Raw genomic sequence first — 27,925 nt, forward strand, 5'->3', positions numbered from 1 at the left:
TCTTATAGATTAGACCGCAAACTCTTGTGATTCATGCTTTGATGGCAGATAGATAAACTTGAAACTTTTAATAACTTTTCTTTGAACCCATCCGTGTCCCGCCAAATCTAATTATGTACGCTAAAAAATGTCAAGTCTAAGAAAAAGGGCACAGCCGTAGAAATAAACAATATATACCTTGCTCATCAAGCAAAATCCCACAATCCTCGGACATAGCTTCCAGGACCGGAATCCTGGCCACCATCCTCCTCCAACAACCGATCGGTAAAGATCCGCCTGGGTATTTGATACTCCACCACCGGCGTCCGCTTGAACGGCTTGTCCTCAGTGCCCAACTCTCCCTGCAACATACCCTGGTAAGTGTAATCCAGGAAATCCTCCAGATTATAGAACTGTTTCGTGAACTGCTCAGAAATGATATTCGCAATAGCAGCCACATTAGGATGATAATGAGACTGAAGAGTCTCGATTTCCCATAAACTGCTCTCGATGGCGTTTGTGCGGGTCGGATCAGGCTCAGCAGGATCGAAGGGATCGTCCATGCCCTCTGCTTCTACCTGAGCCTTGAGCCCCTCGTCGCGAATGTTGCGGTGCATCATGAAGGCGCAGGTAGGGTGCTCTTTGAGGAGGTTGTACATGAAGGGGACGATGGCCACGATGGCAGTGGGGGGCGCGTTAAGAGAGAGGCGGGAAAGACGCTTGAGGAAGCTTGCGATCAGGGCGGCGGGCAAGTGGGTAGAGGCGAGGAAGGTGTTCATGAGGCGGAAGAAGCGGGAGCGGTGCTTAGAGTGGAGGAGGTCGGCGTCGAGGAGCGAGTAGAGCTTTTGGTAGAATTGGGGGTAGTCGAGGTTCTTTTCTTGGATGAGGTAGAAGAGACCCGAGAGGGCGAGGAGAGAGGTGGCTCCTCCGACGTTGTAGGAGTCTGTTAAGAAGTCCATGAGGAGTTCGGGGCGGTTGAACCACGGCTCGATGTTGTGGACCATGATGCGCAGGAGGGTTTTACGCTGCGATTGGGAGAGGTTGTTGCGTAGGATGGCGAGCCAGGCGTCTTGGGCTCGTTTCTTGTGCGAGTTCACGGAAAGGACCTTTTTGTTTTGCTTGCTGGATTCCGTGTAGAAGCTTTCGAATTCGTGCTCCGGGCCGGGGACGGAATCGCATGCTGAGAGGATGGAGATTAGGACGTCGAGGATCTCGGATGGTTGTTCGGTGTCTGCGTATTCGCTGCTTTGTGTGTCAGTGGATGTGGGTTGGTGGAAGTCTTTATTTATGGTTGTGCAAATGGACGTACGCAAGTTGCATGAATGTGTAGTACCGCACGTCTTCGAATTCCTTTGCCTTCTCGATGAATTCGGAGAGCACCGCTTGTCCATTCTGCGCTTCAACAACCGCCTCGAAAACTCCCTTGAACAAACCCGATGTCCATTCCTGAGTGTTGTCGCCGGGGAGGTGGGTAGCACGTTCGTTGATGAGGCAGAGGCACAAGGTCAAGGCGCTGATCTGCTGGGGGTTAGTACCGTATGAGTTTGGCCAGTTGGGGTAGATACGGACCTGAGAAGAGGAGTCGCATTCGCGAATGATGGACAGCAAGAGCTTCTGGTACTCCCGGCAGCGTTCCTTCAACCAAGCTACGATGATTTTCTCATTCTCTGCGGCGCGACTGGTCTCCGTCAAGTTTCCACCAGCGATCAGACGGCTGAAAACCCGGCAAAGGGCCACGGCAACAGCCATGTTCGGTTTGGACGAGCCATCGACATTGAGCATGGAAGTCAGGGTCGCAATGTTGTTGTAGTATTTTCGCGACTCGGAAATTTGGTCTTCCAGCTGCTGGATATCGGCAATCGCATTGGGGCTCTCGGTCTCAGCGACTGCGCGACGCTTGGAGGAGGGAACGGCGCTCGACTTGACATTTTTCCTCTTCTTAGAGGTGACGGCTGCAGTTGTAGGGGCAGGCATGGTCGATAGAACTGCAGATATCGCGCAAAATCGGGGAGACTTGACCGACAGGCAGCACAGCAGTTCCGACATCAACCATGAATTTTTGGAGATCCCTCGGTTAGCGGTTTTTCCGCCCACTGGCGCTAAGCCTGAGCGGGTTAGAGTCTTCCGCACCGTCCCAACCGCCATCCCGACCTCAGTCTCCTCATTTCCGTTCATCCATCACATCCTGTCAAGGTCTGAACACTGCTACAATGGCTTCGCGTTTGGCTAAGAGCGCCCTTGGTATGCCGAACTAGACTCTTTTCGCCTTGCTTTATCAACTGGCTATGATTGTTAACGCCCCCTAGGTGCTGCCCGGCTCCGGCCGACCCTTCCCACGCGCAACGTCGCTCCCATCACTGCCACCTTGACCGCGTCTCGCTCGGCCTCCAACGTTCCCACCGAGGACCCCAAGAAGAAGGCTCAGTCCATCATCGATGCTCTCCCCGGCAACTCCCTGGTCTCCAAGACCGCCGTCCTCTCTGCCGCTGCCGGTATCTCCATCGCTGCCATCAGCAACGAGCTCTATGTTATGAACGAGGAAACCGTTGCTGCTTTCTGTCTTCTCAGCGTCTTCACTGCCGTTGCCAAGTACGGTGGTCCTGCTTACCGTGAGTGGGCTGAGGGTCAGGTTCAGAAGCACAAGGACATCCTGAACGCTGCCCGTGCCGACCACACCAACGCCGTTAAGCAGCGCATGGAGAACGTTCAGGAGCTCTCCAGCGTTGTTGAGCTCACCAAGCAGCTGTTCGCTGTTTCCAAGGTACATTCAGATCCTTTCCACAGTCATCCGATCGAAATATCGTCGGGTTAGCGGATACAGGAAGCTAACGGTACGTAAAGGAAACCGCTCAGCTTGAGGCCCAGGCCTACGAGCTTGAGCAGCGCACTGCTCTTGCTGCCGAGGCCAAGCAGGTTCTCGACTCCTGGGTTCGCTACGAGGGCCAGGTTAAGCAGCGCCAGCAGCGTGAGCTTGCCGAGAGCGTCATCGGCAAGATCCAGAAGGAGCTTGAGAACCCCAAGGTTCTCCAGCAGATCCTTCAGCAGAGCGTTGCCGATGTTGAGCGTAAGTGGACCACATGTGTGCTGCATGATTTTTGATACGATGCTTACAACTATTTTAGGTATCATGTCCTCCAAGGCCCAGTAAATGGACTAGCATGAATAGCCCCGCCGTCAGCCTATGTACAAATTAAAGATCTTTCCTGTTGTCGTTAGACATACCAATACCAAATGTGGTCAGTTTAAGACACGTGTAGCCGAGTAGCTAGACCTAAATCTCTCGGTCTAATTCCAGTATGGATCTAGATGGTTGAATTTGTACATTCTCCCGTCATTGTGCCGTGGAGAAATATGTTTCGCACCAAACTGTAATTCCACGTAGTTGAACACTTCTAGCATCCAATATATGCTATTACTTACTACTCCATACTAGGCTTGTATTACATTCCTCTGCTATTCGGCAGTTGACTCGATCATGTGGTGGCTTCAGGGTGACTGTTTTGGGAGTATGCTATTTGTTTGATATGATGCATCAACTAGCCAACACTGCGGTGGAGTAGCTGGGCTGTGCCCTGCAGGGCTGACGAAAGCCCTCTGCTGACAACAGTCTTCAATATCTTTATCAATATCTTTATCAATAAATCCGTCTTCTTTCTTCTACTGGGTCATGAAACCCCTACAACTGCGGTTGTGGTTGTTGGAGGGAACAATGAGGGACGCTCTTTCAGTTGCCGGGAATTCATCAATCAGGACATTAACCAGGGGTTTCGTGTGGAGCATCCACAACTACCAGCGCTATCAATTCACAACGCTCGTCCAACAGCGTCAAACCAATCAGCCAGGCGCAGTTGCTCGAGTCTTTATGTGTGACATGACAAGATGAAGAAATTGCCGCCGCGGAGGCCAAGACACCAGCCAAACCACGGTTTGGCTGTGATTTGAGGAACGATAAAAATAACCATGACAGGCAATCCATCATCAAACAAAGTTCACAGCCTCGACTCAGCGCCTGTGCCCTGCCACCATCCTTGTATACGGCTGAAGAGTCTGTTATTTCAAGCCCTGATTCCCTTTCACTAGCTGTCTTCTCCGATTCCTTTCCTCATCATCTTCTCCCCATCTTCTTTCCGGTTGTGGCGCTGAGTATCCACCCTCCGCGATAAGCCGCCGCGCAACGATGCCGCTCCGCGAGATACTTCACAAGAAGGACGCCCTCAACAACACGGCCGACCACTATGCGTCCGGTGCCGTTCCCACGACCTCCGGGAGAAATGTGCCTCAGATTACCTTCATTCGAACCGACACAACCTCCCAAGAAGTGATCCGTCCGCCTGTCTTCGACGGAGATGCCGATCACCGCGACGATCGATATCTAGAACCCGTTCCTCCTTCTCCTTCGCATCGCAAATCGTTGAATCCGTTCCGTCGCTCGCGTGCTCCCTCAGAGTCCTCGGGTACAATCTCACCAACGCGCCCGCGCGGAGAAAGACGGCTGACGCACTTGCTGCACTTGGATCGCTCGGGGTCGCGGAATTCCAGCTCGTCATCAGTCAACGTCCCATCCGACCTCCCGCAGATAAATTGTGATCGAGGCGACGAGCAAGAAAGGGAGGCACAATGGGAAAAGAGGGCCACGATGCTGGCACAGCGCAGCCCGCAAGCTGGAGCTCCGTGTCTGTCGCCTACTTCGCCGACAGGCTTTGGATTGGATGGCGCGCCATCGAGGTCGCGGAGTTCTAGTCGGAGCCGGATAAACGATCCAGAAGGGGATGTAAGTGGTCAGGCTGCAGTGTTCTCCATGCATGGCATCTAATGGTGGCATAGGTCAATGTACAAGAGGCGATCCGACTTCATGAAGCTGGAGGTATGGGCATAACTTGGAGTTTGGCTGTCCGCTTGCTCAGTCACTTACACCTGGCGTACAGAACTCGAACGGTCGACAAAAATGTTTGAGCACCTGGCGGACCCTAACGGTGCCAACAATGCACTCAGTCAAGTGCTCTATGGGCTAGCGCTCCGGTAAGTAGCAACCGTACCTTTGTTGAGCTCCGTTTACGCCCGACTCTTATCGCTGTCTGCATATTCGATGAACACTATTGCTACATGATACTGATTTGGGCTTGATATAGACATGGTTGGGGCTGCTCGCCAGATCCTGATAGAGCCGTCATGTATCTTTCGGCCGCAGCGTCCAACTCGGCATCGATAGAGTCTCAGGCGCTCCAGGCCGGCATCAAGAAAGGCGGATCTGCTAAGGGAGAGCTAGTGTTGGCTATTTTCGAGCTGGGAAACTGCTTCCGTAATGGCTGGGGCGTCAAGAAAGACCCAGTCGCAGCGCGACAATACTTCGAAACGGCAGCCAACCTGGGCGATACCGACGCGATGAACGAGGTTGCTTGGTGCTACCTAGAAGGGTTTGGCGGGAAAAAGGACAAGGTTAGTGCTGCTTGCGTAATGGTTCATTCGTGATGATTATCGCAACATGATCTGCCCGTGTCCTGAGGGTCTCGCAGCTCAGGCATCAATGCCTGAAGCGCGCATCACTCTTTGGATCCATCGGTGCTATCTGATCATCTGTATGAGCACTTGACTGACTCGCAACGCCATGTTTTAGTTCACGGCCGCCAAATACTACCGATTGGCCGAAGAGAAAGGCAACAAATTAGTGGGAAATTCCTGGTACGTTAAAATGTCCCTTTTCAGCGTCGTATTTTCATTGTTTGATGCCCATTTCTGGGTCCTCCACGGGGCCAGTGTGACGAGCATTGCCTCAGACCCCAGCGCTCAGCGCTCTGCACCCGGCTCTCCTCACTTGCAGGTGTTGTTGCGGGATGCATTGATAGGCGCTCGGAGTTTCCGCTTCCCTGCGCCATGCAAACCAGCGTCACGCTCTCCGCCAACCACAGCCCCATTTCCTCCCCCCCCCCATCAGCGGGTTTCTGGAGTTTAGGCTGACATGATCTTGTTCAACGACAGGATATGGAAGGACAAGTACAACCCGCACTGAACCGCTAGGGCTGTGTACCTGCTGTTTCTAGTTACTACGACCTTTCATCCGTACCGTCCCATCAGATGACGATGGCGTTTTGGACCGAGCTGAAGCAAGGCTAGAATGCTTCCACTTTCTTAGCCGGCTTCTTGCGGCCCAGACGTCCTTCTCCTTTTCACTTCGTATCCCAGCTCTGGGACACAGACCTCCTTACCTACTACCTTTTGCGGATTAATTTTCTTCCATTCTTCGCTACCATCATCGTGAACGGCAATGATGATGACCCAAGCATCCAGCCTCATCTTTTTTCCTTACTGACACCCAATCTCTCAGCGTACTTTTGCTTGCTTCCCTTCCCCCGGATGTTCATACTACTTCCTTTCTTGGACTTTTCTTCTAATGTTACATACATGCATACATACCCACTCTGCCTGTGCCACACCCACCGAAGCAGAGCAAATAATCGCTATCATTACACCATTACCCACCCCCATTTCCTCTTTTGTCTTCTCCCAGGACCCACGAAGTACCTTGCATTGAGTAACGTGTATGTGCATGGCATAACATCGCTTCGCATCATGTTGTTTGCGTTCGTGGGCTTGCATGGTCCCAGTAACATACTTTGCTCTAGTCCCACCCGTCACGTTGCATATGTAACTACAAGGTAGACCACTACTAGGGTAGGTAAGTAGGTAGGAATGTACGTAGTACTATTTACTGCCCGAACAAATTGCATTATTTAACCAATACATTATATATGCATGATGACCTGAGGTAGTACATATAACCAACCCAAATAAGTATAACAAGTAGATAAATAGTAATGAAGAAAGTTATGCACACCACCAGATACCATACCCATTCCCATGTTATCATCAATGAATGACTACTAAGTATGCACATAGCATAACCACTGTCCCAATAAGCACATATTCCCCATGAACATAATGGTAGACAGTAGACAGAATTCAAACTCCGACCTGCGAGGCGGAGTCTACTCCCACAAGGAACTGTCCTGCAGTTGTAGTTGTAGACATAGTTGCAGACAGTCCAACCATCCATCCAGAGTCGCCTTTCCATAAATAGTATCTCCAAGTTTCACGCTTGAACTATATATTGGGTGATTCTCTGAGCGATGCGATGTGGTGATTTGTGTATGATTATAGCTGGTTCAATGATTTTGCTCGGCTACTGTCGTGTTGAGGTTCGTGTCGAGTGTCGTCCAGGGTGTACCATTTGGTAACTCTCTTTCTCTCTCTTTGAAGCTTTGCAGAGTCGATTCAAGGAAGAAGATTTGGGATGTTTCCTGTTCAATGAGAAATAAAGGCCTATCTCGGGTAAGGAGAGTAGGGATTGGATGAACAGAACAGGACAGCCATGTGCAGAATTGTAGCTGGCCACTTGGCTCCGTGGAATTATTGTTGAGTGTTAGATCCAGTGTGTTGCGGGAAATGTCTCATTCTGTGTTTGAAAGTTTGGGAGAACAATTCAAGAAAGGAGGCTGGAGATGTCCTCCTTTCAGTGGGATAATTGCTCTTGGGAAAGAGATTGAACGTGACACCATGTGTTGTTTGACGTTATAGCTGGCCACTTGACTCCGCGCAGCTGTTGTCGAGGTTGATGTGGAGTGGTTTCGCTTAGCGTCGTACTGATGCTTTCTTGGAAGATTGTGGATGTGATTATTGAAGAGACAAAAAGCAGTTTGACGGTTCTGGGATGTTCTGCGTCCAACGAGCTAATTTCTCTTGGGAGATAAATTAAATCAACATGAGACCATGTGTTGTATAAAAGTATAGCTGGCCAATTGCTGTTGCTTAGCCGCTGTCGAGGTTGATGTGGAGTGTCTTGTACAAGTCATAGTTATGTTGTTCTGGAAAGTCTCCAGAGCTGACTGAAGGAACAAGATAACTTGACGGGTATAGTGGATATTGTTTCCCCTGTCGGTGGGATCAGGTTGGAACTGTTATTGGAGTCCCATGTTTCTTTCGCTGTGCTGAGTAGCACTGTCGGAAGTGTAGGATGGTATGCGAAGGTTATCTCTTCATCAGAATAGTCTTCTGGGTGTGTGATGGCACAAGGAAGCAGAGTGCAGGAAGCGTTATAGTTGGCTCTTTTTCCTGTGGTAGGGTGAGCTCGGAATAGTAGTGTCCCTTTCATTGTTTTAGAATAATACTGTGTGGAGTTATGTATAGTATGCGAAAATGACCTTTCCGTCAGACGTGGCTTCTGGTTTGTGTGATGACACAAGGTGGGAGGATGCTCGGACCTTTGGATGATTAAAATATCTGTCGGTTGCGTGAGCTCGAAATAGTCATGTCTCTTTCGTTGTGCTCCAGTTAGTACTGTTGGAAGTGTAGTATAAAATGGGAAGATGCTCTTCTCACCAGAAGAGTCTCCCCGGTGTATTCACAAAACGGTAGGAAGATGCTTGACTGATTGGACCTACGACTTTCTCTATCGGTTGGGTAGTTAGTCGGATCTTTCTCATTGACGTGCTGAAGTGGTAGAAATAATATCGACAGCACATGGGGCAATGCTGAACTCTGGGTCCTAAGTGTCTTCTTCGTTTCTGCATATCACAAGTATGAAGAAAGCAGATGCCAAGTAACAGAAAGCACTTTCTGTACTGTAAGGGAAGAAGACCTGCGCGTTTTTCGCACATTTAAGCTTCTTTTTATGTTCGTACTATCTTTTTCTCCTTGCTCACTGACAATGAAGTCTTATGTGCGCTCTGACTATCAGCAGGCAGCGCTGCATCATCTGATATTATCGGGATGGCTTCTCAAGACCCGGTGTATCCAAAATAGTCTGTCGTTGTACCATGCTTCCGAGTCACTGGAGGAGTTTAGTTCTTCTCTCAGGTGAGGCGAATTTGTCATTGAGCAGTTTCGCGTTGGAGGAAGGTAGAGGGTTTTCCCTTTGCTGAATCCTGTTATATAGATGGACCCCAGGACATCATACCAAACAGACACGCGTATAAACAGTCAGTGACCCAAAGAGTATCATTTCTTGTGTTCATACCGTACATGCAATATATCAACTTCCTCGAAAAGTATGTACGGGACCTTTCACATAAGCAAAATGTGAGATGGTCCAGAAGGACCCTTAATTATTGTAAGAAGTGCAAACGATAGCCATCCGTGTCGATCTCAAGTTCCCAGATATTAACTTCGTCGGAACAGTCTGACACAACTGGTATGGCGCGCAATCCTCCATTCTCCTCGACCGGGGGAGTCAAAGCAAATGTTGCTATTATCGCGTCGTTTCAACCCAGTCATGGCCGTCGGATTCTTCCAACCACCAGACAGGCAGTCGAAGCATTTGTTCCAGGTGCCATCAAGACGAGAGTAGCATCGCTCAGAGCAATAATCCCGTAACTTGGCTTAATACCTTTCCCTCGGTCGGCCAGTGATAATTTAAAGAGTGATCAAGGTGCTGCTCGACGTTGAACCTTCTATGGGAAAAAACCCGGTTTTTGAGAGGAAGATTTGGCTGGTGTTTATATAGGCTAACAGGCGCAAGCCATCCAGCTCCGCCGGCGCTATATCGGAGAAAGATGTAACTTATCACTTGCCTCCGAAAGTGACTTTTTGCCGGATCTGACTCGTAGCCGTGATTGTACAGCGCCCAGACAGCATTGGCTGATGGTTTTCGCCGCATCCATCACGCATCTGAAGCATCAAAAGTAGGAAAGAGCCAGTGACCTTTGCCAGATGCAGACAGGCAGTGGAAGAACTGATTCTAAGCCGATGAGTTCCAGGGAAGATGTTCCGTAGACATACCCTTTGTCTGCTTCGTCTAAGCCATTCCTTAACACAGCCAGCATTCGGAAAATGACACTCGGGAACAGGAAGATACGCTGTTGGACTTAGCGATGTGAACAGAACTGGAGACCTTAAGCTTCGCGTATCAAAGGCCACTTCGGCTGGTAAATTCCATTGGTGATGAGGTGTGAAGGAATTACGACGAGCCACGTCCAAGGGCATCGATGCCGGTGCACATGAGAATCATGCACCAACCTTCATCATGGGCAATATCTCCTTCGGATACAGAAGAAGATTTCCTTCTCACCCGACCATTCTGCGTTCTTTTGCATTGACACGGACGGGCTGATCTCAACAGCTAGGGACATGCTCTCTCGTAATAGTCGTATCCAAAAAGTATTAACGTGACCCAGTAACACTGCGGAACATATAAAGGGCGTGTCAAAGCGATAAGCTGGAATGAAGCGTTCATAGATAGTCTGTACCTTGGCCATATATATCATCTTCGGTTGCTTGGTGTGTTACTCATGCGTCCATATCTCAAAGTGATGTGTTCTGCTGGTCATGAGTCGAATTTTGCATAACGGGAATTAGTCCTCCAAGATATGCACAGGGCGCGATATGCAATCCTTCAAGGGAGATTGCTGTGACATTGTCCTCTGAAGCTCCTCAATTGAGTTGATGTTGTAAGTATCCAAAAACGCTTCATACTAGGAGTGAAAGATGAGCTGATGTCCCAGGAGCCTTTGAAGTATGCAGGCTAGTCCCTTAGATATATCAGGTACGTCGTTGCGCTTGTTGGCTGTGTTCAACGCGTCGAAGCTTTCGGCAGCACTGATTAAAATCACATCATTGGCTTGTTTTCGTGGATCTCGTTCAAGGCGAAGGTTTTGATGACAGGATGGAGTGGTGCCATATCATTAAGGGTTGCTAGAACACTAAGCTGAATTGTTGTTCACATTAAGTGAACCACAGGTCTTGGTCACAGGGAACAAATGGCACTTTCATAGCGCCAGGCACTGCTCGAGCAGTTGCCAGAGAAAGCGAGCGAGTAAGTGGATGTTAGACACTTCGTCATCCTGTACCAATACTGACTCTTCCCTCTTCTGCGTCACGGACCAATTAGTCTGTTGGTGGAGTGATTACAGAGACAATCACCCAGTCTACTCGTCACGCAAGTGAGACATTTCGCAGTGTCGGAGCTTGAAGAACACCGTCGTATATATATTGTAGGTAAAGCGTTTTTCTGCAAGTTTCGCTTCATCATTAGTAGACTCTTTTGACGATTCTAGACGCGTGCAACCCGTCTTATTGGAAATGATCGTAGACAAGGACGCCAAGAACGTGTAATATAGTGATCGGGTAGCTCATGGATGGTTCTTGAAAGACCCAAATGTATTCGATGTGATTGCTCTCAATGTTGCCTTGACCGACAAGCCGCTCCTTGAAGCCTCTGACAAAGGACAGAGTGTGGCATGATTCGGTGAAGATGACGACGGCTCTATATAGCATATGGTAAAGCACATTCTAGACACGGTGTGTTGACCGTGCATAGGGTATTGCCTATTGCCTACCACTGTGGTTATAATCGACGAGGACTTGTATTCTTCGTCAATCTGGGAGTGAAGCCATTGATCACTGCTCTTGCTAGGGAGTGATTTGGCAACGATACCCGGCAGGGCTATTTGGTGTAGCACGTTTTGGCGTGCGCTTAGTGGTGCATCGATACATTGCATGATTCGATGAAGCTTCCATTGCATGGTTTCTTCTTTCGTTATCATTATGATCCTCGGGTATGGAGCAGTTCCCGAAAACTATGCTTCTTAGCCGGGGTGGAATGCGGTTGATAACCACACCCAGGCTGGTGGTGTTTGTCATTTTGTCGAAAGACAAATATGTATATCACATATATTGACTTTGAGTCGAAGTATGGCTGCCCAGCTTCCGTATGAGCTTCATCTGTTTGCTATCGGCAGGAGCCCCGAAAAAGTCGGAAGTATCTCATAAAGCAGCGATTGAAGACACTCAGTATTTGGACATCTGTTTGGGCTGTGGCATGCATATTGGTCAACAATCATAGGCGTATATAGACTAGTAATCAGAAATAGACTTACTGCAGTGTTGCCCCAGAATCCAAAGCAGAATGAAATCAAGTGGGCTTCTTCGAGAAAAGTATTTCTGTATCACAGATCTTTGGGATGTTGACATCGCTGGTCACTCCGCAGATGAATGAGCCTCAAGAGGCGCCCTTCCCGAAATGTGGGATTGCGGTGACTAGGTATCCCAAAGACGCAGTGCAGACGTGTCCATAGTGGGTTCCTTTTCTTTGCAGAAGGCACGAAGCCTGAACCGGTGATTTTGTAAAGAATGACGCCCCGGCACGCACCAAAGTCTCAGGGGATGTATCCCCTCTTTCATTCGTCTTGTGGAACAACACTACCGCATGTGATAGGGGCTTAGTACACTTTGTCATGCCCGATGGTATCGCACACAAGAATTCGGATACGATATTCGTCACCGGACTTGAAGTAAGTTAGGTTTTGGTTGTGTGTGAAGCTGATTGAACATGACGGACCCGAGAAGAGATGGGGAGAACCACTTGTCGAGCCCCATCCAATAGTGGGTGTAATTGGTTTGCTTTGACCGAGTTGAAAGCGAGTTCCTGCCTTAGGTTGCAGAGTATGACGATGTGCTGTTCCTTGGATATTTCCTGGAAAGCGACGACACTTCCAAGACAACATCTCCTTCCTCGTTTCTCGTAGCTCCGAGGAGATACATTAGCCTTCCATCCCCTGGTGAATCACACTTGATAACAGATTCTTGTTTGTATCAGGAGCGAAAGCCGCAGACACAAATTCCTCATTGTAATAAGCCCATCCGCCGAGTTCGTGAAGAGGGGTTGTGAGGAAGAGGAGGATGAGGTCATGCTGTAGGTTTCACCGCGGTATGAGCAAAGAGAAATATGGTTTCAACGTCAGCCTTGGGTGCCGCAAGTTAAAGATTGGGGTGAGTGGAAGATGGAGAAGTCTTTGGGAGGAGTCTTTTGCGAGGGTAGGCCTCCGTATAGCTTCTGAATAGGATTCAGGTGCGCAATCCCAGAGAAGAATTACATGGCACAGAACATGACACGCTTGCTCTGGGGTATATAGGCAAGCAGGATTCACAACTGACAGGCCACATCGCCCACACATTCGTTTTCTGGTAGTATACCCTGCCTATAGAAGGAGGAGATTCAGACAAGTTCGTTCTTTAGTTGAGGCAATGCTTCCATGTATGTACCCATGACGGAGATCTGTTGCGGTCTAGTATCTCTGCGATTTGAGGCGTATGAGCGGATTATGTTCCATCGGGCAGTGTCGCGAATATCGTTACCTGGAAGTAGAAACGGTCAGTTGAATGGTCAACCGTCTGTTAACGAGGACATAAGACTTACTCTGCTGGGGATTTCCACTCAAGATTATATATAACTGCTTGCCTATGACGTATAAGGGACCGTGAAAGTCGGGACCATTGTTGCCCGAATCCCAGGCCAATATATGTGACTCAACTTATAATCTGAGTAGTCAAGGTCTCGAAACCCCCTTAAAATGAGATGAAATGTAAGGTGAGTCTAAATGTGCTCTGCCACAGAGTTCTTGAACGCCAGGATAGCCGGAATTGATGATTTCATCTTTAACTTTGCGGGTTCGCGACTCAAAGTGAAGGCGGTTATGATTTGGTGGTTTTCTGATTCATTATAGATGCCTGGCTGATCCTTGCAGGGTAATAGGCAATCAGAATGCAGTAATACTGTAGAAGAGATGCTGGAAATATTAGGTCCGGTATGATGACTCCGCTTTCTCTTGGAGCTCGCATGGGTATGACAGAAAGTCGGTAGGAAGATTGGACAAGGGTACTCGATAGTAGTAATATGAGCAAATCCACATCAATGTGTTACTGCTTGCGAGAGAAATTAAGCAAGTACAGTGACCGTGCTTGTGCTTCCAAGGAAGTTATGTCTCACAAGCTACAAGAAAGTGGAACCTTCGTCTAGGTCAAAAGCCAACTTGACCTGGACATGTCGGCACACCAGTTCTAGGTTGCTCAAAACCAAAGGGACATGTTTTGAGTAAGGAAGGTCGTCATCAAGTAAAGCATGCGAGACACCTGCGATTCCGTAATTTGTTATATTGTTTGTTATATAATCCAGTCGCTTTGTGCTTGTTCGATTTGTTGACAGTTGCGCAAGTTCTTTCGGTTGTCACCGTATATTGAGGAGGAATCGACCTGGACCGTGTTGACGGAAACGTGTAGCAGGGCTCATCGTAAAAACCCTGTCGTCACTGAAATGGTTGCTGATCCTACATACAGCTCACCAGACAGTGTGATCCCACTGTAGTGAGTGCTCTGTTAGAAAGTGATCTGATGTCTGTAGATGCTCCCGTTGTTCACTCACAAGACATACAGACTCTGCAGAGCCCAACTTCGAGCGATGTGATGTTGGCTTTGCAGCGATGCTGCGACGCCAGATTCCATTTTGCTGGGAAGCAGACGACTTCCTGGGAAAGATGCATGGGTGTGATTAGCTCTCACCGGGTGTTCCCGAGCGTTCGCCTTAGACTTATGTGAATTGGTCCGATATGTTGTAGATCGTGCCAAGATATGTTTCAGCACCTTTGAAGAACGTCTTCTTCGCAGACACTGCGTCCGAACGATACCTAAAAGCCAAGTATCGGCTGCTCCTTTAGACATGTCTAGGAGCTAGCGGGATAGAGTAGAGGAAGATGACGCACAGAGCTTCTTCTAAATGATACTGCGCTCAACAACGCTCTGCCTAGATCTCATAGTACATTGTCAGTATGAAATGGTAGTGAGAGTCAGGTGTACGCTGGAAAAGAATGACTGACTTACCTATCAGTGACATTACCTATCAGTGACAGCAGTCAGATATTTGGCGCTGAAGCTATATAGCATGAACAGAGTAGGCTAGCGGTCTCGGCGCGATGGTGAGACCCCGGTCGAATGACCATCTATGCTAGTGTTGCTGCTCAACTAGTGACGATATAAGAAAGAGCGTGTTCGAACACGTTCGGTAAAGATGTATAGAAGGTATAGCAAAGAGATATGCATAACTGATGGATCTTGGCAATTGCGAAGGTTGCGACCGCTTGAAGCTTGCAGGGCCGATCCACGGAAGCCTGAGCCTTCATTATCTTCAAAACTGCGATCACCGCAACTGAATTTGCGGTTGGGAAGTTTTTGCATCTTCCAGGGATGTAATGCACAGTTAGTAGTGTTTATCAACATACTCCACGGAGTGATGTGTAGATGATGCTGCAAACACCAGCGTTGTAGGAATGAATATAGACCATCCACAGTGTAGCCCCTAGAGAATATAGGGAACCAGCTGGTACTATCATCCAGAGCACGAAGATAAGAGTATAATGTGCTCCTCTTGAGATGGGAGCTTGACAGGTTTTTGTTGACGGGGTATAGAAGGCGAATTAAGAAAGATAAGAGATGAGAATATGGTAAGCCATGGGCGTGAGTCGCGTTGAGCAAGCCACAGACCCAGTAAACGAAATAAAGAAAGTAGTAGCTTTGCTTAGAGAGGTTTATGTAGATCGGACGATAGTATAGTATGGCTCATGAGATGAAAGCCATGTTAGGGTAGTCATAGTCGAGATACCCTTTTTCTATACAATCCCTTTTCTGTGCTATGAGAAGGATAAGAAAGAAAGGAAAAACTCAGATGAGAGAAGAATCAGGACCCGTATTTATAGCTGCTCATCCCAGGAAGAAATGGAATACAATCGCCGCGGTGATGGTCGTTTACAGTGACGGGGATACGTAGTGACGGAGGCATCCAGTGACGGCGTAAACGGGATGTAGTGATTTGGAATATGGGGTGGCGTTTTTACGTAAATAGACAGGGCGAAGAGAAGGACAATCTTAAGTATCTAGTGGGCTTTTGATCGTGAAATATGATAATCGTGAATTCGCACCTTCACGATATCTAGGAAGGTAATATGCCTACAGTGATGCTTATATCAGACGAATGATCACATTCATTGTCAATAGCTTGCTAGGCAGGATTTGTGTGCAAGCCCGAGACCGGAAGACTTTTATTCCATGTGGTTGGCCAAACTCCTTAAAACATTGCTGCCAATACTATATACAGTACAAAGAGGTGAACCACAGATGACAAACGAAATATAGTTCTTTCAAAAGAGTGGACGGGACAAGCCCAAGATCATCTGTGTCATGCCACATGCACATGCACGGGCATTTGTCAAGTATCTGACAAAAGAAAGTAAACGAGTGGTAGGTTGCAGAGCCATCCAGTATGGCTTCTCAGCAGACCCAGATCGAATCATCATCGCAACATAGACATTAACAGGCATCCCACATCCCAAATCATAAACATGTCAGTCATATCATAACAATCATAGCAAATGCCACTGTAGCCCAACCTATTCCCCACGCGATGCACGCAAAACCAAAACAAAATCAAAAACCGCAACAGTTCAAAAGCAATTAAACAGAAACCCGAATCCAAGCCATATGCAAAATGTAAGCAAGCGCTCGATATGTTCCGTCCCGTTGTTCCGTTGGAGACTGCCTGCGACGCGCAGGCAATGTCCCATGGTGAAATTCAAAAGATGCCATCCGTAAAAGAAAGTCATAAAAATCGACGAGAAGGTGTGGAGGTAGATGTAAACGACTGCAACATATTTCAGATGCTCGAGAAATCCACACTCAACTCGGAGAATGAGAAAACGCTGGTACGCCGATAAAGCCGAAGGAGTGCGAAACGTAGAACAACATCGCTAAATTGTCAGACGAGGTCATCATGAAGCTAGTCCGTAAGATATATCCAGTCGAAGTGAATGGTAAGCTGTCTATGTATGTATATGGCTAAATCTGGCTAAAACTGGCCAACAGTCGTATGTCGTTAAAGCATGTAGAGAGAAGGTGTACGTCTGTCTAACTGTAGACGACGTAAAGGAGGCGGAGGTGAAAGCACAGAACTCGATCAGTTTGCTTGTTTGGATGCAGAAGAAACGCAGGCAATGTAACTTTGTCTGGGCACGGTGGAGAGAGAGGGAGAGAGAGGAGAGAGCTGAGATGGGCGATGTACGGTCGGCGTGACCCAACCATCGCGGGGCTAAACTACTGGCTGAAGCCGGAGTCTTCCTCCTTTACGGGGGCGACACCATATTCCTGAACCATGCGTCTGAAGTCTCGGATAACCTTTTCAGGAACCCGGTCCCACATGAGGGAACGAGAGTAGACTTCAGAGGTAGCCTTGTTCGGAAGCTTGTGGGCAACGTTACCACGCATCGCAGCGAGCGCCTGCTGCAGATTAGAAGGCTGCTGCTGCTGCTTGTAGTCGACACCCGCATCATCAAAAGTCGTCAAAGAGTTGTACTGGTCCGCGTTGAGAGCGAAAACCTGCTCCTGTTCCTGCTGCTTGGAGGGCATGGCCAGGGTGTTGTGGAGTTCATCCAGGTTCGACGGTGCCGCTGTGCCGGTCATCTGAGCCATCTCGGCTCCAGTGATGGTGGTAGGCATGGGCATGGCCGACGAGGAAGCCACAGCGCCTTGGCCCTGAGCAAGCTCGGGCGGAGAGGAAGACAGAACAGCCCGGAGGACATTCGCGGACTCAGCGCGATACTCCTCCGAGAGCTGAGGCATGGAGCGAGCCGACAGCGTAGAGCTGTTGGAGGCAATGAATGCTCCGAAGAGAAGGCACATGTAAAAGGCGTTCCAGCTGAAGGGGTAGTCGCTGGTCGCAGACTTTTCCTTATCGTTCGTGGAGACCACCAACGAGGAAGAGTGTGCCGTCGAGGTGGGAACAGACTCTGCGTCAAGGGAGAGGCTGTTCACCATAGTAAAGTCTTCCCAAGGACTGCTGTCCATGGTCAAGTTCTCAAAGTCCGAGAACTCGGTGGCCATCGCAGGAGCGGCGGTTCGTGCGTGTCTCTCAAGCTTCTCCACGGTCTCCTTGAGGATGTTGTTCTTCTTTCGAAGATCAGCAGTCTCCAAGGTGTGCACCCGGATCAGTTCATCCTTCTCCATGTGCATGGTGTTGATGTACTGGGTGATTTCCTGCTGGGCGGCCATCCATTCGCTCTTCTCGCGAAGGAGTTCGGCCTCCCGTAGGCGCATGTTCTGCAATTCCTCCTCGAGGTCGCTAATGACCTGGGTGAACTGCTTCTTCTCCTCTTCCAATTTCTCGGTGTGGAGCTTCTTGCGCTGACGGGAATCCAAACTAGAGGACAAGATTAGATATGGGCTGATGTCACCATGTAAGGGGGGGAGGGGGCAGTGGGTACTTACGCAGCTTGACGGTTCCTCAGCAGCCGCTTCTGTTGTTTGAGTTCTTTGATCTCCTCCTCATTGGTCGACTGGCTGATCAGCTGGTCGATGTTGCTCAACGTCCGTTCTGCAGGAATCTCAAAGCGAGCGTTCTTCTTCCGGATCCCATCCCGGCGCACACTCAAGGGGGAACTGTTGCGGTAGGTCGGGCTCTTGGTTGGCCGCGACATGGCATCAGGCAGATCCGTTGCAGCGGGCATCCAGCCCTGACTGGACTGCGGCGACATAGCCACAGTGGCAGGGTGGGCGAAGGCCATGCCGGGACGGTAGGACATAGAGGGGATGTTGATGGTGCTGACAGGACCGACGGCACCGCCAGCAAAGGGGGCTGATGAAGCGTGATCCAACTCGGAGGGAAAGTGATCGTACATGGCGGTAGGAGTGCAGGAGCCCGATTCCTTTGCAAGCTGCCAGGAAGCCTGGTGGCCGTATGGAGCGGATGGATGAGCGCCGTCTACCCGCATAAACGGATTGGGGGCGGTTTCAAAGAAAGCGTGGCCGACTTGGGAGTTGTGACGGGACTGTGTGCTAGAGACGGATTGGGAGAAATCGGACCAGACGGAATCTCGATGCGCAAATGCATCGGGTGCATGGTCATATGAGGTTCTCCGGTGGTCGGCAACAGTGGAAGGAAGTTCGGGGGAAGTAGAGTCGAGGATCTTATCATCAAGTACACTCATGTCGTCTTCTTCTGAATATGACGGTTTGGCATCCAATGTAGAGGGGGATTGTTGGTAGAAGTCAAAGGATTGTTGAGAATACCTTGCCATAACTGTGAATGTGTATATGACGAAGATAAATGAGAAAAAAGGTGGCTTTGATCAAGGAAAAAAGCCCGTGGTTGCTTGTAGAGCAGTCAAGAGGCGGTGTGTAAAATAAAGGTTCGGGAAAAAAAACAGGTCAAGAGGTGCGGGGTTTTAGGGTGGTTGGTGAAAGTATTTAGAAAGTCTCAAACTTGTGAAGAATGGGAGGAGTGAAGATATAACCCGTGAGAAGGAAGACGAGAGAGTATAATCTCGAAAGAGTCTCAAGGGAGGAGGAGGAATGGGGGAATAAAAAAGAATAAGGTGGGAAGAGAAGTAGATCGATCGGGTGGTGGTCAAGGTGTAGAGTAGTAGAGAACTAGCGAAGTGGAGGCAGAAGAGGAGCAGGGGAGGAAAGAAGCGGAATAAGTATAATATGAAGGAGGAGGGGAGGAAAGGTAAAATCGAGGTCTCTTGTGATCAGACAGAAACCTCTCGCGAAGAGAGTTTGAAGTTCAGTATAATTGATTGATTGTGATGGAGGACAAGAGCAAGTGACAAGCGGGAGGGGGAGTCCATATATCCTTCGGGGCTGAATCAGGAAACATGCGATGAGGGAGTCCCTGACCAAGTTCAGAATAGTAAGACTGCTTTTCGACCCAGCACGAAAATCTTAGGATGAGTGAATATTTTTTTTTTTCTTTCCCAGAAATTAAAAATAAAAATAAAGAAAAATAATATTCAGATTAAAATTCCAAGAAATAAAAAATGCGAACAAAAATAAAAACACTAACTATATTCATAACCATACTTTCTCTCTGGGACCTGACCCATAACCTACAGACGGACCAACAGCGGCAATCATGGGGGGAACCAGAGAAATAGGCACTAGAAAAAAAAATAAGGGAGAAAGAAAAAAATAACAAAAATAAGAATAAAAAATACAATAAGGAAAAAATCAGGAAGAGAAGCAGAGTGAGTGAGCCCAAGAGAAAAACCACCCCCCCCCCCAAAAAAAAAAAAAACCAAAAAATCCCAACTAATTCCCGTGCCCATGATTTTCCCACGGCCTTCTTTCTCCCCTTCTCCATCGGCCCTAAACAAAGTAGTAGGTAGAAACCACAGACCACAGACCCATCGCTCGCACTTCCTCGCTCACTAATCGGCCGCACCCCCAAAACCACCCAACGAGCATCCGGCGGTCAGCGGAAAAGTCAAAAGACGAGGCGACATTTCTGACTGCTCCCGAGATTAACGAGAAGCGATCATTGGATGCTTCGTTGGGCAGACGTGCAGCTGGCAGGGGAACCTTTGGGACGAGAAGGGTGGATGAATAATCATCGTTCCTGGCTGGTTACTCGTCCAGTGCTTTTGACTAGAGACGAATCATGATCGTGACGCTTCTCGTGTAGTACCCATGATGATTGATCTTATCCCCTGGGTTGGTAAAGGTTGAGGTTATTCACATCGTCAAATGTAGGTACTTGCTAGCGGACTAAGCAGGCTAACTAGCGAGAATATTGCTGCCCTGGAAGAATCCCGATGATCGCCTTGTCGGTAGTCTACTATCTACTGTAGTACTTTATTGTAGGCCTAACCTTCTTCATTTTATTTCCCAATTACATCAAAGGAAGCATTACCATTATCCGTGAGATTATACTTACTACTTACTACCTAAACCATCTAGCAATAGTAGTAGAAACTAGAAAGTAGGAGGTACTTACCGACCTCAGTAAGTGAGTATGCTTTTCACCAGACGCGACTCATACATAGTGCAGGATGTGATAGATGATAGGCCGAAGGAATTCGGTGGGATCTTCCCCCCAACTGTCGCATAATTAGAATAGAATAATAATCAACCCTAACCGCCAAACCTAACCAACAATATCGACAAAGAGCCCTCGCCCGTCAATAACGGCGGCTATATGCCGTTGCCTGTCTCAACTAACCTTAACTCTTGACTTTTGGAATACCAACATCAGTCAATCATCCGGACCGATGGATAGCCGCTCGGGATGAGTTCTCAACTGGGACTCTACTTTTCGTAGATACTACCCTTCCCAGTGAGTGCCGGTCTCCGGGTAGAGAGTGGGTTAGAGACCGGAGTCGTACTAAGTAAGTCCGTAGTAGGAGTAGGGACCATAAGTTTCCATGCTAGTATAGTTAGTTAGTTAGATGTCTGTAAGTAGTGTAGTGGGTGCAGAGGATGGTCGGTATCAGAACCATGGTTAGTATTACGGGTGGGGCCACAAATCGGATATCGATAGCCTATCGATTCGATCATTCCTGACAGTACGACCCCTCTATCCGATACAGTCGAAACTTTCCGTCAATCCATGTGCCTGTCCTCCGTCTCTCTCTGTGTCTGTCTGTCTCTCTCTGCCAGTCGCTTATCCCGTAGCAGCCCGAACTCAGGCATGCGTTTCCCTTCTCTATCCCTCCCGACAGTAATCAATCACATCCGAGAACGCAAAACGATTGATTGGTACCTGGGGTCCAGCACACTGGGTTCATGGTTTCAAGCACACACCACACCACAACACAACCCCCTCCCTTCCTATTCATCCTCAGGTTCGATGATGATCCCACAATGTACGTACATATGTAGGTGGGTAGGTACCTGAACAACAGGCCCGTTCATCCTACCAGGACCTGAGGAGGAGGGGGGGCTCTCTTGGCTCCTCGGTGTTTTGGATTTGGGAAAGATGATGCCCAAAAGAGGAGATCGTCTGTGCGCTCAGTCAGTGTGCATCCATCCCATGATCGACCCCTGGGATAGGGCGAGTCGTGAGTTACAGGACGATACCAAGAATACCAGGCGATGAGGCCATACCCCCCTCCCTCCCCCTCGTACTTTTTTTTCTTCCGGTGGGAGGAAGAGAGGGCAGGCGGGCTTGGGATCAGATGGACGGACTCGATGTCATACACTACATACGGAACACCACCACCCATCCCCACCCCCCCCGGGCATGAAGCGTATCGCCCTCCAGCCTTCAGTTGCGGGCATGACCAATCATTCGCGCGCGCAACAGTGCGACATCCCTCATGGCTTGAGAGGAAACTATTTCCATCGTGATCATCAGAATTGAACGCCAGAGCGCTGGGAACCAAAAAAGCTCCTGAGGCTGGATCAGGCTGTTGATGCTGATGAAGAAGTACGGAATGTTTCCTGCTAAGACCGGCTTAGAGGAGAGAATGATCCGATGGGCTAGCATCGCATCCTTCAATGAAGCCTCGTTCTTATCGTAATTCTTATTGTTGGTGTGATATGCCCGTGACAGCAGCCTCTCCCAAGCCTAGATGTTTGCTTTCACTTGCTACCATTATCATCCACCACCACAATACTATACACATGCTTCTATTTTGCTTTTTCCCCCATCCATAGCACCTTGATAGAGAACCTAGGAAATCACCACAAATTCATCTCTGGTACCGTTAGGGCCGGCCCGTAGAAGGGAGATCCATCCAATCCGTCCAAAGAAGTTGATCCACAACCAATAACCACAAAGAAAACCAAATCAGCCAGTCATTCCACGGGTGGACGACAAGACAAAAAACCAAAACAAAAGGGCCCTTTTGCCATTTCGGTTAGACTGGGTCATTGCCTGCCCGCGCGGCCCCTTCAATCGGCGCGCGCGCATCGCATGCACACCCGTTCTGTTGCGACACACACTCACTCACACACACCCGCGCCCGCCCGTGCTGTTCGAACCAATTCCATGACAGATTACCTGAAATGCACATACCGCACGGAAGCTGCAACTCAGGATGCAGAAACAAAAAAGCACGGACACACACTCTCTCTTTGGATTTCATCTTGGACTGGATGTCCTCCAGTCAGACACAGATATTAATCAGGTTTACGGTTTGATTGATTAATTATTATTTTTTTTCTTTTTGGGGATGATTTGCCGAGCTGGTGTTTTTCTTTGCTTTTTTGTTTCTCGATTCTGGCGTTGGTGCTAGGCTCTTAGTAGTTTAGTTTACTGTAAGTAAGCAAGTCAGTGATTTACTTACCTACCTCTATGCTTCACTAGTCAGGCAGGTAGGTAGTAGTCAGTTAAATTACCTCTTTCGGTATAAGCACCACCATCAACTTATGGAGCTTAATCCACTTTTGACGGTTCACCTGCATTTTCTTTCTCTTTCTTCGTGTGGTGTGGCGGTTGATACTAGTATCTAGTAACTGTTAGGCTAGCCATATCCACTCACCCTGTTTGTTTCGTCCTTAGGTAACCATCTTACCTAAGTAACCTCAACGGCGGAGTCACGAGATGGAAGTCATTCATCCAGTCCGTCAGTCTATCGACCGAAAAGAAAATAATCACAAGGGAAAAACTTAATGTTTGTTAATTTCCCAATTAGGAAGGACACACGGAGTAAATTATCATCAATCGCATCCTCCATCCCGTCCCTCCCTCCACCTGTGACCATCACCAGTAACAGAATTCGTCATCCATCTACTAGGTAGCACTCCGTACTTTCCTATTACTCAACTAACTAAATCCCTACACTGGAAAGAAACTAAAAAAAAAAAAAAAAAAAAAAAAAAAAAAAAAAAAAAAAAAAAAAAAAAAAAAAAAAAAAAAAAAAAAAAAAATTGATAATTGCCAGTAAATAACCCCAGGTAAGGCATCACTGCTTCTTCCCCCTTTCTTGCACTTTCCTGCGGGGAAACCAACGCCAATCCAATCGATGTCATCGCATCTCGCTCGGATCCTTGGCCGTGCGCACCGCACGATCTGGGTTCTCATGCAGAGACAGGGCGAGTTTGGGTTGAAGCATATGGCCATCCATGGCCATGGCCCATGGCCAAGGCAAGAAACGGTTTGCGCATATCTTTGCTTGGCTTGGCAGGAAGCAGGAGTAGAAGCAGAAGCTAGAGCTGGAGCTCGAGCTCGAGCTAGAGTTTCGAGCTTGGAGGTGATGTGATGTGATGTGAGGCTGTAGTTGGTTGTAGTATTGTGATTTTCTGCAGATAAGGGGTGAGGTAGATTGGTATGTGTCTTAACTAGACATGTGCGTTGCCTTGGTTTGCCTTGTCTGGGTGTTGCCATATGGCTCTTGGTGTTTCAAAATATGTAGGTAGGGTACTGGATAGACCTAATAGTAGTGAGTGAATGGGTGAGTAGTATGTAGCAAGCTTTCCCATCCTCCATGATTGGCTTAACGCAGTGATGCTACAATACATATACTCAGACACTATAGCATCACAACTACTTACCTACCACAGTAAGATCACTCCTCTCATACTACTAATCGAAGAACTGAATGACATCCGAGAACCTTCCCCTCCAATTCGGCCGATAGCATGATATCACAGCATCACCCTCCCCTCCTCCCAAACCAACGTGTCCTAGTCCCCATGATTCGAGGCATCAATACCCCGAAATCCTCAATATGTAAACTAATCTCAAGCAGCGAAGCATAGTACATAGTCACACAACAATGCCTGCGCCGATCCACATCCACCGCCCCAAAGCAACAACATAACATAACAGAACATAGTAACATAGATGGCTAGTCCCCGAAATCCTACAGTATGCACAAGGACCGAAGTAGCAACTAGAAAGCCCACTTACTTACCGCCAACTATCTACTATCGATAAGATGAAACAGACCAGAAGAATCCATGACCCACTTATTGCACTATACTACTTATTTACTAGAATAGTATGCTGCTAGTTAGTCCAGTCGGCAAGCAAAAGCAAGCAAAGCAAGCTTGGACGTCGTCACCGACCACTTAGACTACTGTGTGTGTATTTACTCGGAGGTTTGTTGGTATGTGCGCTGCGTAGTAGTAGTAGTAGTAGTAGTAGTAGTAGTAGTAGTAGTAGTAGTAGTAGTAGTAGTGCAACAGAAAGAAGAAGAGAGGTATGAGTCACACTGTCTACGGCTCCCCCTCCTCCGGTTTGTTTTCTCGAAGCTTTACCGGTCTAGATGAGTTCCTGATTGGGATGGAATCCATCATCCCCTTGATGACTTGGTGTTTCAGGTTGTTGTTGTTGGGGTTTGTATGTGTGTTGATGTCATGGGTTAATTCTGTTGCTTACTCTGTAGGCTTAGCCTTACTGGTCTGTGTTTATATTATTGGTATACTGTCTAGAGAAGAATGAAGCTATTGTATGGAGTAAGATTGGATGCCACGTTTCACAGGTAGATAGGCAATTTTACCTTGTGGTACGTATAATCAAGGACAAGAAGACGGGATGAGAAGGAATGGAATGTATCGATCATCTCATCTACGCAGCGACTACTACCGATGTGCATTGGTATCGGGTACGCATGGAAATCCCAAAAGCAAAGAGTCAGTCCGTAAGCATGTCATATCCAGGGCCGGCAAAGCAGCGGTGCCCGCTATTCGCGACAATCGCGTGGAACGTGAAATGCAAAAGAAGACACAGAAAAGAAAAAAAGCAATTAACTTGCCCTACATATGCCTGCTGCTGCTACTGCTCCTGCTACTGCTGATGCAATGCATTAACTTTGCCGGTGTTCAGATCATCTCATGCACCAAGTGAAGAGGGGACGAAGGAACAGATTGCATCCGATATCGAGTCAGAAGCAAATCAACAGTGAACAACAAAGACAAGGGAAGCAAACCCAATCGGATACGAGCCAAAAAGACAACTTGAAACAATACCCTAGAAGCAGTATTCTTTCTTTAGTGTTCTTTTTCTTTCTCATTTCTCATTGGGTTAAGGCGGATCCTCATGGTGATTTGGAATTGCAGCAAAGGAGGCGAACATGTACGGTGTGCAGGAGTGGGTGGGAAGGGAAGAGTTGGGTGTGGGTATGGAACCTGACCGTTATTCAACCCGGGGTCCTGGATAGGATCAGGCCGGGGGAAAGGGGGTGGTGGGTGCTCAGCGGCAGACAGACACGTGAATGCAGTCGACAAGTCTAAATCTGATTTCTCATTTCAGAATTTGCCATCAGGACAAGGAGAAGGAGCATCTCGGGCCTGCCGTGACTGGCGACCTGTCCCCATTCCGGGTAATCGCTCGTCTTGCGATGACGATGCCGAGTGGCCATTCTGGCGGTGTACACCAGCCCCGGGTCCAATTGAAAGAGGCGAGAGAAGCGACCGGTGGAGTGGTGCTAATTGAACGGAAATTAAGACTTCGCCTCTTGAAGAATCAGCGCATGCGGGCTGCTATCTAGGGAATTGGCCGTCAGCAATGGGTTGAGTTGATTCTTTTTGGCTCTTACAAGGGATCGGATTGGACGTAATGGTGGCTCAACCACAATCATAACCACTCTGCTCAGAAGCCAATGGCTTACGGACGATCGACGACGATAGGCTTATTCAGAGAGGATGCATAAATTGTGAGAGCATTGTCATACTCGAATTGAAAGAATGAAGGAAGCTCCCGGGTCAGTGGGCCGGTCAGTCTCGTTCTCGAAGATTGGCTTTCTCGGACTCGGTTGCATGATACCATTGTTGCCCAACGAGGCTGCTGATCGTATAAATTTAGTAGTTTGCATTACGAAGCAGGAAGTAGAGAGCGATGAAATGAGGTAATTCTGGGTGCTAAATGACTTGCAGTTGAGAAATTGAGGTAGGATAGGATAGTAAGAATAGCATCTACTCTGTAGAACTGGAATAGTTCATTGCTAGGCACCAGAGTTGTAGTCAGTCAGTCAGTTCCTAGATACAGAACAAGCAACTTCCAGCAGTAACACCGCCCCAAGTCACGTTTCCCGGCCTGATCTACGGCGTTCCGCCAATCAGCGGTAGGCTGGGCATCCAAAGGAACAAAAGAGCCCTGGTTGACTAGTACTCACCACTACCCGGGTAAGTGACTAGTAACTCCTAGTAGTATATCAACCTGCGGTATCATCTCCAGTTCGGTCCTCGACTGCAGTGAACAAAAGTAATTAACATAGTGGACCCCGTCGACCATTCTCGAAGACTCTGCCTATCGGATCCCACTTGTATCTTCCCCAGAAAGCTAAACGAGGGGCACTTCATCGGGTAGATACCAAAGTAACTATCTGAACTAAACTAAAGATGCAAAATATCGGTGTTGAAGGAATGTCGGTCATTGGGTCATTCCCCTCGTAACTGGTCCATCCGAGCCAATTGGCGGTGATGCTTGTCATCAGGCACAGACTGACTGACTGCACCGGTCCGTGATCTGATCGCCTTTTTTTTCTTTTCTTTTCTTTTTCCTTTGCCTTGTACCTTCATCCTGGTCATCTATCTAGTACCTAGTTGGTTAGTTAGTGAGTAGGCAGTATGGATATTCCCCATGCATACAGACAGACTACGGCTTGTGGCATGTGGCGGTAGGTCGCTAAGGGGCCCCCCTCCTCCCCTCCTCAATCCCCGGAACAAACATCGTGCCACTGAGAAACCCCCAAGGAGCATTTATTAATTATCGCCTAAGCAAGGTCCCCCTGCCGGTAGTAGTCGGACGGAGCAAAGATTGTGCGTACAGATATGTACATGTATGTACTCTGTACGTGAGTAGGAGGATTGATGATAGGTGCCAGGACATCCGGTCCCCGGGCCAGGGCAGTAATAGCAAGCCACGAGGCAATGGGAAAGTCGGGACTAACAAACATGAAACAAGACCCCCAGGACAGGTGTTTCAACTCGACTTGCTTAGACTCGACTACTAAACAGCCTGGCTGGCAGCTTCTCGTTGGTGTCCGCAATCCGCATCCGCATCAGCACGGTTCAAGGCATGGCATGGCATGGCATGGAATGGCGGGTGTCGCGTCTCATCGTCGTCCTTTCGGCCGGCCCTGATCGCTCCAACCGGCACAAAGAACGCCCGTGCCATCCCGGAACACGCGGTAAGTAAGAGTTGGGTTAGGTAGAAAGAAAAAGAGGGACTCGGAAAGGGAAAAGAGGGAAAAAAGCAGCGTGGCTCGCCTTGGTCCATGCGAACCATATGGGTAAAGCAGCCATTGACAGGGCTAGGATTTTGCAGTGCACCAGCCAGAGACCAGGTACCTCCCCTTAGCTGGTTATCTTCACCGTTAGTCGCTACACTAAAGAGCTAGCTTGCATTGCATTGCATCGGACGCGGATCCACGCTGTGGGGGTCGTCGGCTTTGATCGTCTTCGACCTGACTTC

The 27,925-nt window shown here is 48.5% G+C and overlaps 5 protein-coding genes across 5 annotated transcripts; 3 read left to right on the top strand and 2 right to left on the bottom strand.

The window, feature by feature from the left end:
• Positions 1-15: 15 nt before the first annotated feature.
• Positions 16-2,023, bottom strand: noc4 (ribosome biosynthesis protein NOC4). The gene is made up of 3 exons (XM_025623118.1): positions 1,549-2,023; positions 1,289-1,497; positions 16-1,221 (listed from the first exon to the last, which is right to left on the bottom strand). Exons 1-3 carry the CDS (start codon positions 1,951-1,953, stop codon positions 186-188), a joined length of 1,650 nt encoding a protein of 549 aa, XP_025481016.1. The 5' UTR covers positions 1,954-2,023; the 3' UTR covers positions 16-185.
• A 128-nt stretch (positions 2,024-2,151) lies between these two features.
• atp4 (F1F0 ATP synthase subunit 4) lies at positions 2,152-3,238 on the top strand. The gene is made up of 4 exons (XM_025623119.1): positions 2,152-2,220; positions 2,286-2,740; positions 2,821-3,043; positions 3,102-3,238. Exons 1-4 carry the CDS (start codon positions 2,190-2,192, stop codon positions 3,125-3,127), a joined length of 735 nt encoding a protein of 244 aa, XP_025481017.1. The 5' UTR covers positions 2,152-2,189; the 3' UTR covers positions 3,128-3,238.
• Positions 3,239-3,688: 450 nt separating this feature from the next.
• On the top strand, positions 3,689-5,986 carry BO87DRAFT_396138 (tetratricopeptide repeat protein; the record flags this gene model as incomplete). Its single annotated transcript, XM_025625229.1, has 8 exons — positions 3,689-3,843; positions 3,947-4,109; positions 4,172-4,750; positions 4,804-4,843; positions 4,905-4,998; positions 5,109-5,415; positions 5,594-5,658; positions 5,956-5,986. 8 exons carry the CDS (start codon positions 3,689-3,691, stop codon positions 5,984-5,986), a joined length of 1,434 nt encoding a protein of 477 aa, XP_025481018.1.
• Positions 5,987-16,884: 10,898 nt separating this feature from the next.
• On the bottom strand, positions 16,885-18,863 carry BO87DRAFT_305747 (putative bZIP transcription factor; the record flags this gene model as incomplete). The annotated part of the gene is made up of 2 exons (XM_025619334.1): positions 16,885-17,986; positions 18,055-18,863. The coding sequence occupies 2 exons, from the start codon at positions 18,861-18,863 to the stop codon at positions 16,885-16,887; spliced, it is 1,911 nt and encodes a 636-aa protein (XP_025481019.1).
• Positions 18,864-25,225: 6,362 nt separating this feature from the next.
• Positions 25,226-25,977, top strand: BO87DRAFT_32175 (uncharacterized protein). The gene has a single exon (XM_025619947.1). The coding sequence runs from the start codon at positions 25,345-25,347 to the stop codon at positions 25,741-25,743; it is 399 nt and encodes a 132-aa protein (XP_025481020.1). The 5' UTR covers positions 25,226-25,344; the 3' UTR covers positions 25,744-25,977.
• The last annotated feature ends 1,948 nt before the right edge of the window (positions 25,978-27,925 follow it).

This window comes from Aspergillus neoniger (assembly GCF_003184625.1).
Source record: "Aspergillus neoniger CBS 115656 unplaced genomic scaffold BO87scaffold_12, whole genome shotgun sequence".
Classification (NCBI taxonomy): Eukaryota; Fungi; Ascomycota; class Eurotiomycetes; order Eurotiales; family Aspergillaceae; genus Aspergillus; species Aspergillus neoniger.